At 40.8% G+C, this 10,499-nt stretch overlaps 2 protein-coding genes and 4 non-coding genes across 9 annotated transcripts; 2 read left to right on the plus strand and 4 right to left on the minus strand.

Moving 5' to 3' along the window:
* The first annotated feature begins 564 nt into the window (after positions 1–564).
* On the plus strand, positions 565–3,937 carry LOC105558707 (transmembrane protein 161B). Of its 3 annotated transcripts, none has more exons than XM_012006537.1 (11): positions 567–875; positions 1,046–1,149; positions 1,244–1,496; positions 1,646–1,725; positions 1,824–2,039; positions 2,358–2,474; positions 2,555–2,683; positions 2,759–2,933; positions 3,024–3,138; positions 3,222–3,382; positions 3,490–3,937. In XM_012006537.1, exons 1-11 carry the CDS (start codon positions 873–875, stop codon positions 3,607–3,609), a joined length of 1,473 nt encoding a protein of 490 aa, XP_011861927.1. In that variant the 5' UTR covers positions 567–872; the 3' UTR covers positions 3,610–3,937. The 3 variants fall into 3 exon arrangements, with proteins under 3 accessions (XP_011861929.1, XP_011861927.1, XP_011861928.1); XM_012006538.1 differs by having other exon boundaries at positions 3,042–3,138; XM_012006539.1 differs by lacking the exon at positions 1,646–1,725 and having other exon boundaries at positions 565–875; positions 1,852–2,039.
* Positions 3,938–5,089: 1,152 nt separating this feature from the next.
* On the plus strand, positions 5,090–7,162 carry LOC105558708. 2 transcript variants are annotated; one of them, XM_012006541.1, is made up of 3 exons: positions 5,090–5,422; positions 6,337–6,608; positions 6,705–7,162. In XM_012006541.1, the coding sequence occupies exons 1-3, from the start codon at positions 5,179–5,181 to the stop codon at positions 6,855–6,857; spliced, it is 669 nt and encodes a 222-aa protein (XP_011861931.1). In that variant the 5' UTR covers positions 5,090–5,178; the 3' UTR covers positions 6,858–7,162. The 2 variants fall into 2 exon arrangements, with proteins under 2 accessions (XP_011861931.1, XP_011861930.1); XM_012006540.1 differs by having other exon boundaries at positions 6,417–6,608; positions 6,692–7,162.
* Positions 7,163–7,236: 74 nt separating this feature from the next.
* Trnat-agu lies at positions 7,237–7,310 on the minus strand. The gene has a single exon. It is a non-coding gene; the product is annotated as a tRNA-Thr (tRNA).
* An 853-nt stretch (positions 7,311–8,163) lies between these two features.
* On the minus strand, positions 8,164–8,235 carry Trnad-guc. Its single transcript has one exon. It is a non-coding gene; the product is annotated as a tRNA-Asp (tRNA).
* Positions 8,236–9,090: 855 nt separating this feature from the next.
* On the minus strand, positions 9,091–9,172 carry Trnas-aga. The gene has a single exon. It is a non-coding gene; the product is annotated as a tRNA-Ser (tRNA).
* A 324-nt stretch (positions 9,173–9,496) lies between these two features.
* Positions 9,497–9,568, minus strand: Trnaw-cca. Its single transcript has one exon. It is a non-coding gene; the product is annotated as a tRNA-Trp (tRNA).
* Positions 9,569–10,499: the final 931 nt, after the last annotated feature.

The raw sequence follows: 10,499 nt of genomic DNA on the forward strand, positions 1-10,499 counted from the left end.
AACCCTATCTTTTTTTTCTAGACTTTTAATCTTAGTTCCAAGTACACAATATTGTTCTTGCATGGTGTCTCTAGGTCTCTCCGGCCTCATTTTACAGATATAAACTATAGAATTTTTGTATAAGCAAATATTATCGTCATGTGACAGCTCTACATGCCAAAATATTTAATTTTTTTTCGTTTTTTATATAAAGTCGAGCAGACGGACTTTTATTTTTGTGCGAACTTTAATCGTGTACAAGAAATTTGCAATTCTGTAAAGCCAATTAAAAGATATCCCTATAATTAAAAAATGTCGGTAAAACAGAGAGACTCCAGCATCACCTTAATTTAAAGAAAGTAAATTAATTATTATAATTAAAAGAAAATAATGCTCGTTCTAATGCAAATTAGAGGGGGAGAAGGGTCGAACTGTACGAGCGCTAAGAAGCTGTGAATATTATTTTATTGTTTAGTCTAATAAAATAATTGCAGAAGGTGCGTTAATCTTCTCAGGCATGTGATCAGCGCATGGTTACACCGTACTTCGTCGCGATGCCGCCGGTTAGATGTCGACACGCGACTATCACTGCTCTCCTCTTCCTCGCCGTGGCGGCTGCGGCGACGACGATACCTGGAAATAACCTCGCGTCGCCCCATGCGAGGCAGCTCCGTGTGTTCCGGTGTGCTATGCGATCGCCAGGTTACAACTATTTATAAAACCAGCTCGCGACCGGCGTATGCCCCTTAAGATGATAGAGCGAACTTCCCCGCGGCCACTTGGACCCGCACCGTTCCGTCTTTCTGGGATTAATTGAGAGGAGCCACGGGAATCGCCTCTGATGGAGCGGTCCCGTTTGTGAGACTTCCAGCTGCCGACCCGTCACGCTAAACATGGTAAATTTAACGCGAGGGCAACGTTTCTCTCACGCGGAAATCGCGCGTGCCAGTTACGATAGCTTGAAATTCGTCTTACTTCATCCAACGTATTTTTTAGACTCTCATCCTTCTTTTTCCCTTGTTACATCGTGTACCTAGTCTTGTGTTTTTAACGGCACTTCTTTTAGGCCGTCCTAGGACCACAACTTGTCATCACCCTCGTGGTGGTCAGCGTCATACAAAAGCTGAGTCCGCATTTCTCCTTCGCGAGATGGATCCTGTGTTCCACGGGGTACGTACTTGCACGAGTGATTATAGAAAAAAGCATAGATAGCGCTTGAACGACAAGATGGTCCGTCATCTCTGATTTCTTTTTGTCCGCACAGGTTGACGCGGTATCTGTATCCCACAGATCAGCAGCTTAGAGCATTAGCCGGCGTACCGAGGGAGAAACCAAAGAGGGGGAGGTACAGCGAGAACGGCAAAGTAGATGTGTTTCACGTCCCGAGAAATCTGGATATCACGCTTGAAAGTGCGAAAATAACTACCCTCGACGTGGTGCACTTGAAATACTACACCGAGTATCAGTGGCTATTGGACTTCTCTGTATACGCCATCGTTGTTTATGTAATGACTGAGGTCAGTGCTTTTTAATCGCTGCTCTGGCAATCGCGAGTACTTGTTTTTACGAATGAAAATGCCTACCTTCCTCAATCGCGGTATTTTAACTAATGTTAATGTGTGTAGTTAATTATACTGTCTAAAATCTCTCCTTTTCCACTTAACAGGCGTACAATTATCTGTATCCAATCAAAGACGAGATTAATCTCAGTATATTGTGGTGCGTGGTGGTTTTGGGCTTTGCATTGTATCCTTTGGATTCTTCAAAAGAATCTGTAAAGCTTCTTGTCTTCCGAGGGCTGACTGACAATCATGTTGCGATGACTTTCCTTACAGAATTTATAGTAAAGTACTACTTTCCCTTTGGGTACAGTATTTCAAAGGCGAAGAAAGCGATGGTGAAAGATCTACGTGCATTGTCACTGGATTTGCGTATCTTCTTATTGCCATGATGGTACTCATAGTTGATGAAAATAAATTGGAAATTGGGTTGGAGAAGGCGTACACAAGTTTTAATCACAGTGCTTCCCGGTTTTTAGACACTCAAGGGCTTTCTTCGACGTAAGTCGATTACGTTGTTTTTCATCTTTTTTGAATGTTTTAATAAGTAAATCCTAAGTCTGCTGCATGTTTCATTGATTGCTTGTACATTTTTGGCAAAATAATATTTCAATGATGGAACTTTATCATTTATTAAGTAAAAATACATTTTACTCTTAACAGTTTTATCTAATTACATTTTAAATAAAAATTTAGTGTACAAGTTCTCTAGTCTCTCAATTTAAATACTGAAGATTTAAAGATCGAAGATATTTCTTATTGTGAATTATTTGTGATGCCTTGTTATGACAATATTATTAATAAATGTATTTCATATAGGGGACCAGCCTCGAAAATTGTCTTAAAGTTTTTCCTTGCTATATGGTGCGGTTTATTGGGATCTTTGTTTACCTTCCCAGGATTGAGGGTATCAAAAATGCACTGGGATACGTTGAGGTATGATGCACTTCATTAATTTGGACTTATTTTATCGAAATATAGAGTGCCGATTAAAATATATAAGAAAATAATTGCAGGTATTATAAAGATCACAAGTTATTGTTGCTAATAGCAAATATTAGCTATGCATCGCCGCTTATATTAGTGAGCCTATGGATCACGCCCATAACTAGAGATTTCTTAAGTGTTGGGACAAGTGGTTCGATGTAAGTTGATATTTCGAAACAGAAATAAATTGATGTCTGGATAAATCAGAAACAATTGAAAAATTTCTATTGCAGACTGACAGTAGCACGGTTTGAAAGCTTGAGGTTGATTATTATTGTTGTTGCCGGTTTATTAAAAATTGTACTCATGCCAATATATCTGCAATCTTATTTAAATCTCGCTATTCAGAAATTAGAGATTCAGAAGAAAGAAGCTGGCAGGATAACTAACGTTGATTTACAAAAAAAGGTTTGTACTGTGATAGTGTATACATATGTGAAAAGTTATATATTTAATTATATTTTTACTAAAAGTTCTATTTTCTACTTTAAATGAAAGAAATTTTGTTTGTTACAGATTGCAGCTGTGTATTATTACCTATGTGTAGTGGCGCTACAATTTGTTGTTCCCATCATTATATGTTTATTTTTTACATTTTTGTACAAAACACTAGGTATGGAACAATATTCGGAAATATGTAGTTTTGCCTACGCTGTTAATGTATATACATATCGTATTTGTTTTTTGTTGAATCAGGTGGTTTTACCTGGGAAGGCATCTTGAAGGGAACTTTGGAGGAAGAGTGCCCAGCGGACGAATTACCGAGGTCACTGTCATCTACTGTTAGCACTGATAATATCGACAAGACTGTTATACAAACTGAAGAAGTTCAACTTGCGTTAGGTTCATTAAAACAGGTAACGTCTTAATATATTCATGAAACAACATGTTTTCCTATGTAATTAAATTTTAATCGAAACACATAAGCCAACAAAACAAAACAAAAATATTTTATCTGTTACAGATATTTACTACAGATGTGTACAGAGGCGTTTTAGGCCTGGCGACATGGTGGAGTTGCTTCGCGTTATTTGCAACCAGTGCCATGGGCATGGCTTATCAGTCGTACTTCTCGAACATGTGAAATGGTCTATTTGGAAAAAAAAATCCAAACGTCACATCGCACAAGTCTTCATCAATTCATAAGATCAGCCATTCATTATAATAGCATTGTCCATTGAAATGCGTATTTTCAGATTACCTATTTTAATGCCTATCGCCAAATAATTAGGATAACAGTTATCCGTAAGATTTTATAATGCGCGTATGGCAATAAATAATGTCACAATTGTAAATAGACACTTTGGGACTTAAATCAAAACGAAGATCGTGTTAAAAACATTATTGTGGTATAATATACGTATTTTAACATGCTATTCATATGATGTACAAATAAAACAATTAAATTAGTATTCTTTGCATTGTTAAAAGAGCCTTATATCCATAGTACAAGTATCCGTAGTTCGTTGCAATAGAAACAAAACCGCTATCGACTAGACACTTGAAATTCCATCGATCACCTCATCGCAATTAATACTCACCGTACGGTCACGCTATTGTCGCATTAAGCATTTCGAAAGTGACTTTCTCCGTTATCAGCGATCTTGATCTCGGAAGAGTTTTGCTTACGGTTGCAATTCTAAAAATTCCCGTCTTCCTTTACTATTGAAAATGGACGACGACTCTCGGTTACGCAAACTTTGTCGGCCTTCGTTTCTGTCACATTTTGGGGAAACTATTACGCCGTTGTACGATTGTGATTCATAGATTGTTCGACATTTTATATCCCGGAGAAAGTGTCTCGCTGAAACGACGGTCGATCGGATGCGACTCACGTTTCGCGCCAGCCGTTTCCGTGGTATATATCCCCCACGGGATTTCATTGCGCCGTAATACCGTCGTGATTTTCGCCAGCGATAATACCGTGCCTCTTGATTATACGTTGCAAGATAAACCGGACGATTTTTTACGATGTTGGTGAGTGAATGACAGACAGACACTTATACTTTTCACGTGTCTTATTATTCAAACAAAACAAAATACTATTTTTTTTTAAATCAAAGTTTGAGAATGTACTATACTGAGAATAAAAGAAATTCGCGTTAACACGTATGTAAAATAAAAAGTGTGCGGAAAAGCTTACATTCCGAGATAGAATCTCAACGTATCGATAATGAATTTCCAAGAATTTAAAATAATCATCGCAGATTTCAAGTGAGTTTCCGTATCAGGCGTTTTAAACCTTTTAGAAACGTCTTGGAATATCGGTTCTGCACGGTAACTTTCAGATTTGTTAACATATTTGTTCGATTAATTTGACACCTTCTTAAACGGTACCGTCTTTTACTGATTAGAATAAAAAATGAGGATAAAACGTAACATTACTATAACGGAACGTAATGTGCGATTATTTTTGTTAATGATAATAATTTTTATATAAATTATGGTTATTAAATAATAATAATAATTTAATTATTATTATAACTATCGGTGTATCTTCGACAAGTGTGTTCTTTTTTTAAGGATATAAGTTAGATGTCAGCCTTCAGTATTTTGTGATTACTAATTGCATTACGCTAATCAAATATCGCGTTTTACCTCGATTGATCTCGGAAATTGCGACTTGCAGAGGCACGCGGTTGTCCTAGGTATAATGTGTTGTCTCGTCACGGCCGAGTCGCCGGTCCAAGTCGGTGTGAAACCGACGAACGTGATAGGCAGCCCGGAGCAGCACGCCTCCTTCAGCTTCGTCCGACCGGGACTAACGCAAACGTCGTTCGCGTTCGCCGGGCCGAGCTCCCATCAATCGTTCGCCGCCAGCATCGGCAATCCTCAGCTAGCGCAAAAGGTCCAGCCGAGTATCGCTCACGCTCTCGCCCAGCGGAATCCTGGCCTAGGTTCGTGCAAGCAGTGTTCAAAACTCTTTCTCGTTTCATCGCATCACTTCGTAATTCGCGCCCCCACTCACAGCGTTCTCCCTTAATGAAAGACAAGTCGAGAAGATGGATATTTTTCCTGCTTTTTCCTTTGTTAAGCAACAAAGGAAGAACTATTATTTATTTATGAGGGTCACGTTTATGTGATCCCCGAGTCTCTTCTATATTTTCTCTTGAATTGCGAGATGCGTTCATCACGAATGTATAATACATATAACATCCTTTTAAAGAAGAACAATCAGATGAACGTACCTACTTCTTTATCATAAGCATTGGTAAAAAATGGTTCGGGATTCTTCTGTATAATTAAATGGGTACTAATTATGAAACAGCCTGTTTTACAAGCGGCGTGAAACGCGTGTGTTAATTATGCAATTTTCGTGTACCGCTACTCGAATTGCATTCGCGCGACGACGAACTTAATTTTAAGACTCGCTCATCTCCTGATTCCACAGTCCTGATTCACTTCCCAGTGGGAAATGATTATTGTCACGCCTGATGTCGAATCGACATCGACACTGTCAAATTCGACGTCAATTCGACATCAATTTAACCGAGGGGGAAACAGCTGACCAAAATCTTGTACTAATGCCCAGTGGGCATTACTTTATCTTATTATCTTATTTTATCTTTATAATGCCCCAGCAAGGCGTAATGCCTAGTAATGCCCAGTAATGCCGCAAATCTGTACACCACAATGCCCTCAGTTTCCCCCTCGAGTTTAACGGTGTCGATGTCAATTTAACATCGTTTCGACATCGATTGACGAGTCCTTTCTCGCTGGGTTATTCACTTTTAATGTTAATGTTAAGAACTTATGATAAGACGTGACGAGATAAGAGTCTCGCGACTGATATCTCTCGATCGTTACGCAGGGTATTACGCACTCGGTCCCGCTGCGAGCGGGGTCACTGGGGTCCTTCCGAATTTTGCGCCCGGTCCGTTGACGTATCAGGCCCAGACCGTGGATCCCGCGATCGCGCTGACGTACGGGCAACAATTGCAGCAGCCGCAGCAGGCGTACCTGCAAGCGTATCAGCCGGGCGCCGCAATTTATCAATCGCAATTGGGGCAGCTGCTCGGCCTTCGCCTGGCACAATTGGCCCAGGCTCAGCAAGGGCAGCTGCACGCGATTCCGTCGGAACAGGTATTCCATTCTTTATACGTGTCATCCAGTAGGAGACAATTCTCGTGTGGTCGCGCGACTATTAATGCGATTTTTGTTAATAGTAACTGTGCGCAGGTGCCCGAGGAGCAAACTCACTTGCAGCGGCAATTCGTCAATCAACAGCAAGCGGAACGACAATCGCAGAATTTGCTGGGCGTCGCTTATTCGTCCGCCCCGTCGGTCGCGCGCGTAAAAGTCTCCGGCAATGGATACAAGTTCGATTTCTGAGCCTGAGTGTTACCGCGCTTGCTACAAGAGTAATTTTTTGTCGGACGATTTATAATTAAAATGTAATTAATGCAGAATACGTGCTCATATTTATTTGTTACATAACGATATCGCGAATAAGTTGTCTGTATGTATACTCGAATATTTCATATATTAATTAAACGTGATACAATAATCAGTGATAATATCACAGCTATTTTTGTAAAAAGAAAACTAATCGACTAGTGTAAAATTCAAAGATATCTTATTCAACAAGCTCCTTCTGTAAACTCTTAATAAAATGGTACGGCATTCTTCAAGACGCACATTATTCGGATAATTGCTTGCACAAACGTATGAGCGTGTCGTTAGCTCGGAACAAAAAAAAATTAATTCCACAAGGCCCCGGGGGGATTCGAACCCCCGATCTCCTGTTTACTAGACAGGCGCTTTAACCAACTAAGCCACGGCGCCTACGGGTTGTCCCTCGACGTATTAATACCATAAGGACTTTACCATTCAAACCTTATAATTGCGTTAATATTCTTGTCTTATATTAAGCCAATGGCACAGGACACTGTTTTTCCTACTGGATTGCTTACGAGAGCCAAATCAGAATTTGGTCTTAAGTCATGTCATCTAAAACTCTATTTTTCGCAAGCGATCCAGCAGGAAAAATAGTATCGCTTGCCGTTGGCTTTACATTATTAATAATATGGCTCGAACCAGAAATTATCTAATATTAACTGTATAATTTTTATTATTAAATGTATAAGCACAAAGACGATGAGAAATGTTAAAAAGAAGATATAAAGAGGATTGTAAATAAATGTTAGATTAACCATTTCACACCAGAATGAACGCGCATTACCTGAATTTGAAGCTTAGAAATAACCATAGACATAGTAATACTAGACCGAGCGTGTTCTCTTTTAAGCAATGAAGGTTAGATAGAAAAAGGATAGAAAGTAGGTGCCGCGTCAACCTTTCTCTCTCTAACGAGAAGAATAAAGACCTACTTTCTATCCTTCTCTACCAATGCCTCAGGCGTCTCATGCTCGGTCTCGTATTACTATGTCTATGGAAATAACATTGTTTATTTTCTTATTTTCTTCTTTGTTAGTATTTAGTATTTACACTTAAAATATCACTCTTGCGCTGGATATGGGAGAGCAAACACATCCTCTGACGCTAGGTATAGAACGTAGACACGAAAAAAATTCAATTTTGCAACACATATCGATGCCGATCTAATTGTTTAAATTGCAAGACTTATAATAATTATATATTTAAACGCACGTTACAAAAGATGGGAGAAAAAAAAATTCTCCCCGACGGGGAATCGAACCCCGGTCTCCCGCGTGACAGGCGGGGATACTAACCACTATACTATCGAGGAATTTTTAACCTCGTTCTCAAAATATATAGAACTTGTACAAGATCTCATTAAAGTTTCACGTGATAACAGCAAGTATATATTTCAGTTCTACATAATTGCACGAAACGTTTAAAGCATCTCTTCTTAACTCGATTCAATTACATTATCGCGAATCATCGCAATAATTACGGACGTTACTGCAATCGAATCACTTTCACAAACAGCATACAAATCAACATCTCAGAAACGTCCCATTACACCATTGCAATATTGCATCAATGTTACGAAATGTAGATTCAACGTTGAAAAGGTATTGCAAAAACGTCTAATGTCCGCTGAATTGTAATGTCTTGTAAACGTTACAATTAAGCACTCGGAAAACATTGTTAAATTATACTGAGTTAACATTGGTCGCGTTTAGAAGAATATTTTTTACAACTGCTGGAAGTGCTGGAAGTGAATTATTCCACTAAAATAATAATCCAATCTTAGCTCAGAAAATTTCTGACCGCTGCAAATATGTGATATGCATTTCATAATTATACATTTTTAAGCATCTATTTGAGTGTCAAAAAATAATAATTTGTTCAAGATTGTTTTAACGTTGCAGCAATATAAAGAATTAACGTACAAACGTTAACCTAGATTTAACGTAGAAAAGATATTTTTACTTCAACATTCACCATTGCAACGTTTCAGCAACATTATTTTAACTTTCTGTGCTGTATGGGTTTATTCTGCGCGCTCGCGCTAATAGTTACGAAACATAACGCAAAAAAAAAGTTAAAACGACAATTCCGCTCGGCTTCCGCGCTACAGAAAAGAGAATACATCAAGAGCAAGTATCCGTAGCAAAAATTAACACCACATCATTCACGCAGTCGGTAGGACTCGAACCTACGCTCCCAGAGGGAATCTGATTTCTAGTCAGACGCCTTAACCACTCGGCCACGACTGCTACGTGAATTCTCCCGCCTGGAATTCCGACACCTTTGCACAATATTCCGACGTACGTGCTAAATATATTATTAATAATAATAATTATCGTACGTATAGGAGTGCATATAATATTTCGATACGATAACTGACTCGACACGTCAGTCGTGTTTTCAGATGAAAAGTATTTTTCGCGTCGTCCAATCCGATATTTGTGACACGGGGCGCATAAAGGATGCGCTTTGTGTCATCGAACGGCGGTCATTGCAACAACAGGCAACAAAAATGGCGGTCGCGCGAACGCGCCTGGGAGGCGGCGAAGCAAAAAAAAAAGTTAAAAAACGGTTGACCCCGACGTGATTTGAACACGCAACCTTCTGATCTGGAGTCAGACGCGCTACCGTTGCGCCACGGAGTCTTAGCGATTACTCGCTTCTGAGTAAGAAATACATTCGTATCGCAATAGATCAGCACGGATAATCTCGTTTTTTACGCGCCACAAACTCTGCGTCGAACGATAATAAACGTGGTTCTTGCAAATTCCGGGCGAACCAAAGTTTTTAAGTCAACTTGAGTAAAAAGTGGGCGATCAGACATTTTCGCTCGCGCTCGAGATCTGACACGTTCCTCCGGGAATAGCGATTTCTTTATTGTCCTATTTAAATTATTTACAAATAAATTGATCTTTGACAAACACGCATAAGATTTATATTGGCGGGAAAATAAAGACAAATAATAATCTTTATGCGCGTAACATCTCCCGAGCTTCTCCGTATACGTGGCAAGCAGGTACCTCACAGGCTTAGATCGTCAGCATTCGTTTCGCTGTCCGATCCACGAATTCGAGACTGCGCCCCGCGGCATCGCGTGATCCGCACCGCGCGAAACGCCGTCGCGGTGCCGGAGATTTCGACTTGGAGTAAACGGACCGCGGACGATCGATACGGACGACGTGCGCTACCGCGTATGTGCCGCGCTAAACCAATTCTAAGTACTCGAGAAACGCTCGCGCGTGTCGCGCACGGAGCAGCGGGGCGAGGCGGAGACACGAGGAATCGGCGCGCGCGGCGCGCGGCGCGGCCGATCGCCGATCGTCGTCATCCCAGCTCGCCCGGCCCGGCCCGGCCCGGTGACGAGCACGTGGTGCGTGCTCACATCCCGCATGCGAGCACCGCGTTATCCGGGCGGCACGCCGCGGCAGGAGCTCGCACGGCGCCGGCTCGCTCTCCCTACGTTGAACAGAGTTTCGCGCGGGTTGTCTCACCGAGCCCCTCCTGCTGCCAGGGTAGCACGTGGCGTGAAGAGCCTACCCTCCCGGCTACGCTTTCTCTCTCCCCCCCTCTCTCTCT

Source organism: Vollenhovia emeryi, unplaced genomic scaffold, assembly GCF_000949405.1.
Source record: "Vollenhovia emeryi isolate VEMERY1.0 unplaced genomic scaffold, V.emery_V1.0 DF939318.1, whole genome shotgun sequence".
Lineage (NCBI taxonomy): Eukaryota > Metazoa > Arthropoda > Insecta > Hymenoptera > Formicidae > Vollenhovia > Vollenhovia emeryi.

Excerpts from the sequence above, each read along its gene's own strand:
- LOC105558707 (XM_012006537.1), top strand. Across the intron at positions 1,497-1,645 it reads TTGTTTATGTAATGACTGAG|GCGTACAATTATCTGTATCC; the intron begins GTCAGTGCTTTT and ends TCCACTTAACAG. Across the intron at positions 1,726-1,823 it reads GTGGTTTTGGGCTTTGCATT|TAAAGTACTACTTTCCCTTT; the intron begins GTATCCTTTGGA and ends CAGAATTTATAG.
- LOC105558708 (XM_012006541.1), top strand. The coding sequence starts at position 5,179 with ATGTGTTGTCTCGTCACGGCCGAGTCGCCGGTCCAAGTCGGTGTGAAA. Across the intron at positions 5,423-6,336 it reads CCAGCGGAATCCTGGCCTAG|GGTATTACGCACTCGGTCCC; the intron begins GTTCGTGCAAGC and ends ATCGTTACGCAG. Across the intron at positions 6,609-6,704 it reads ACGCGATTCCGTCGGAACAG|GTGCCCGAGGAGCAAACTCA; the intron begins GTATTCCATTCT and ends AACTGTGCGCAG.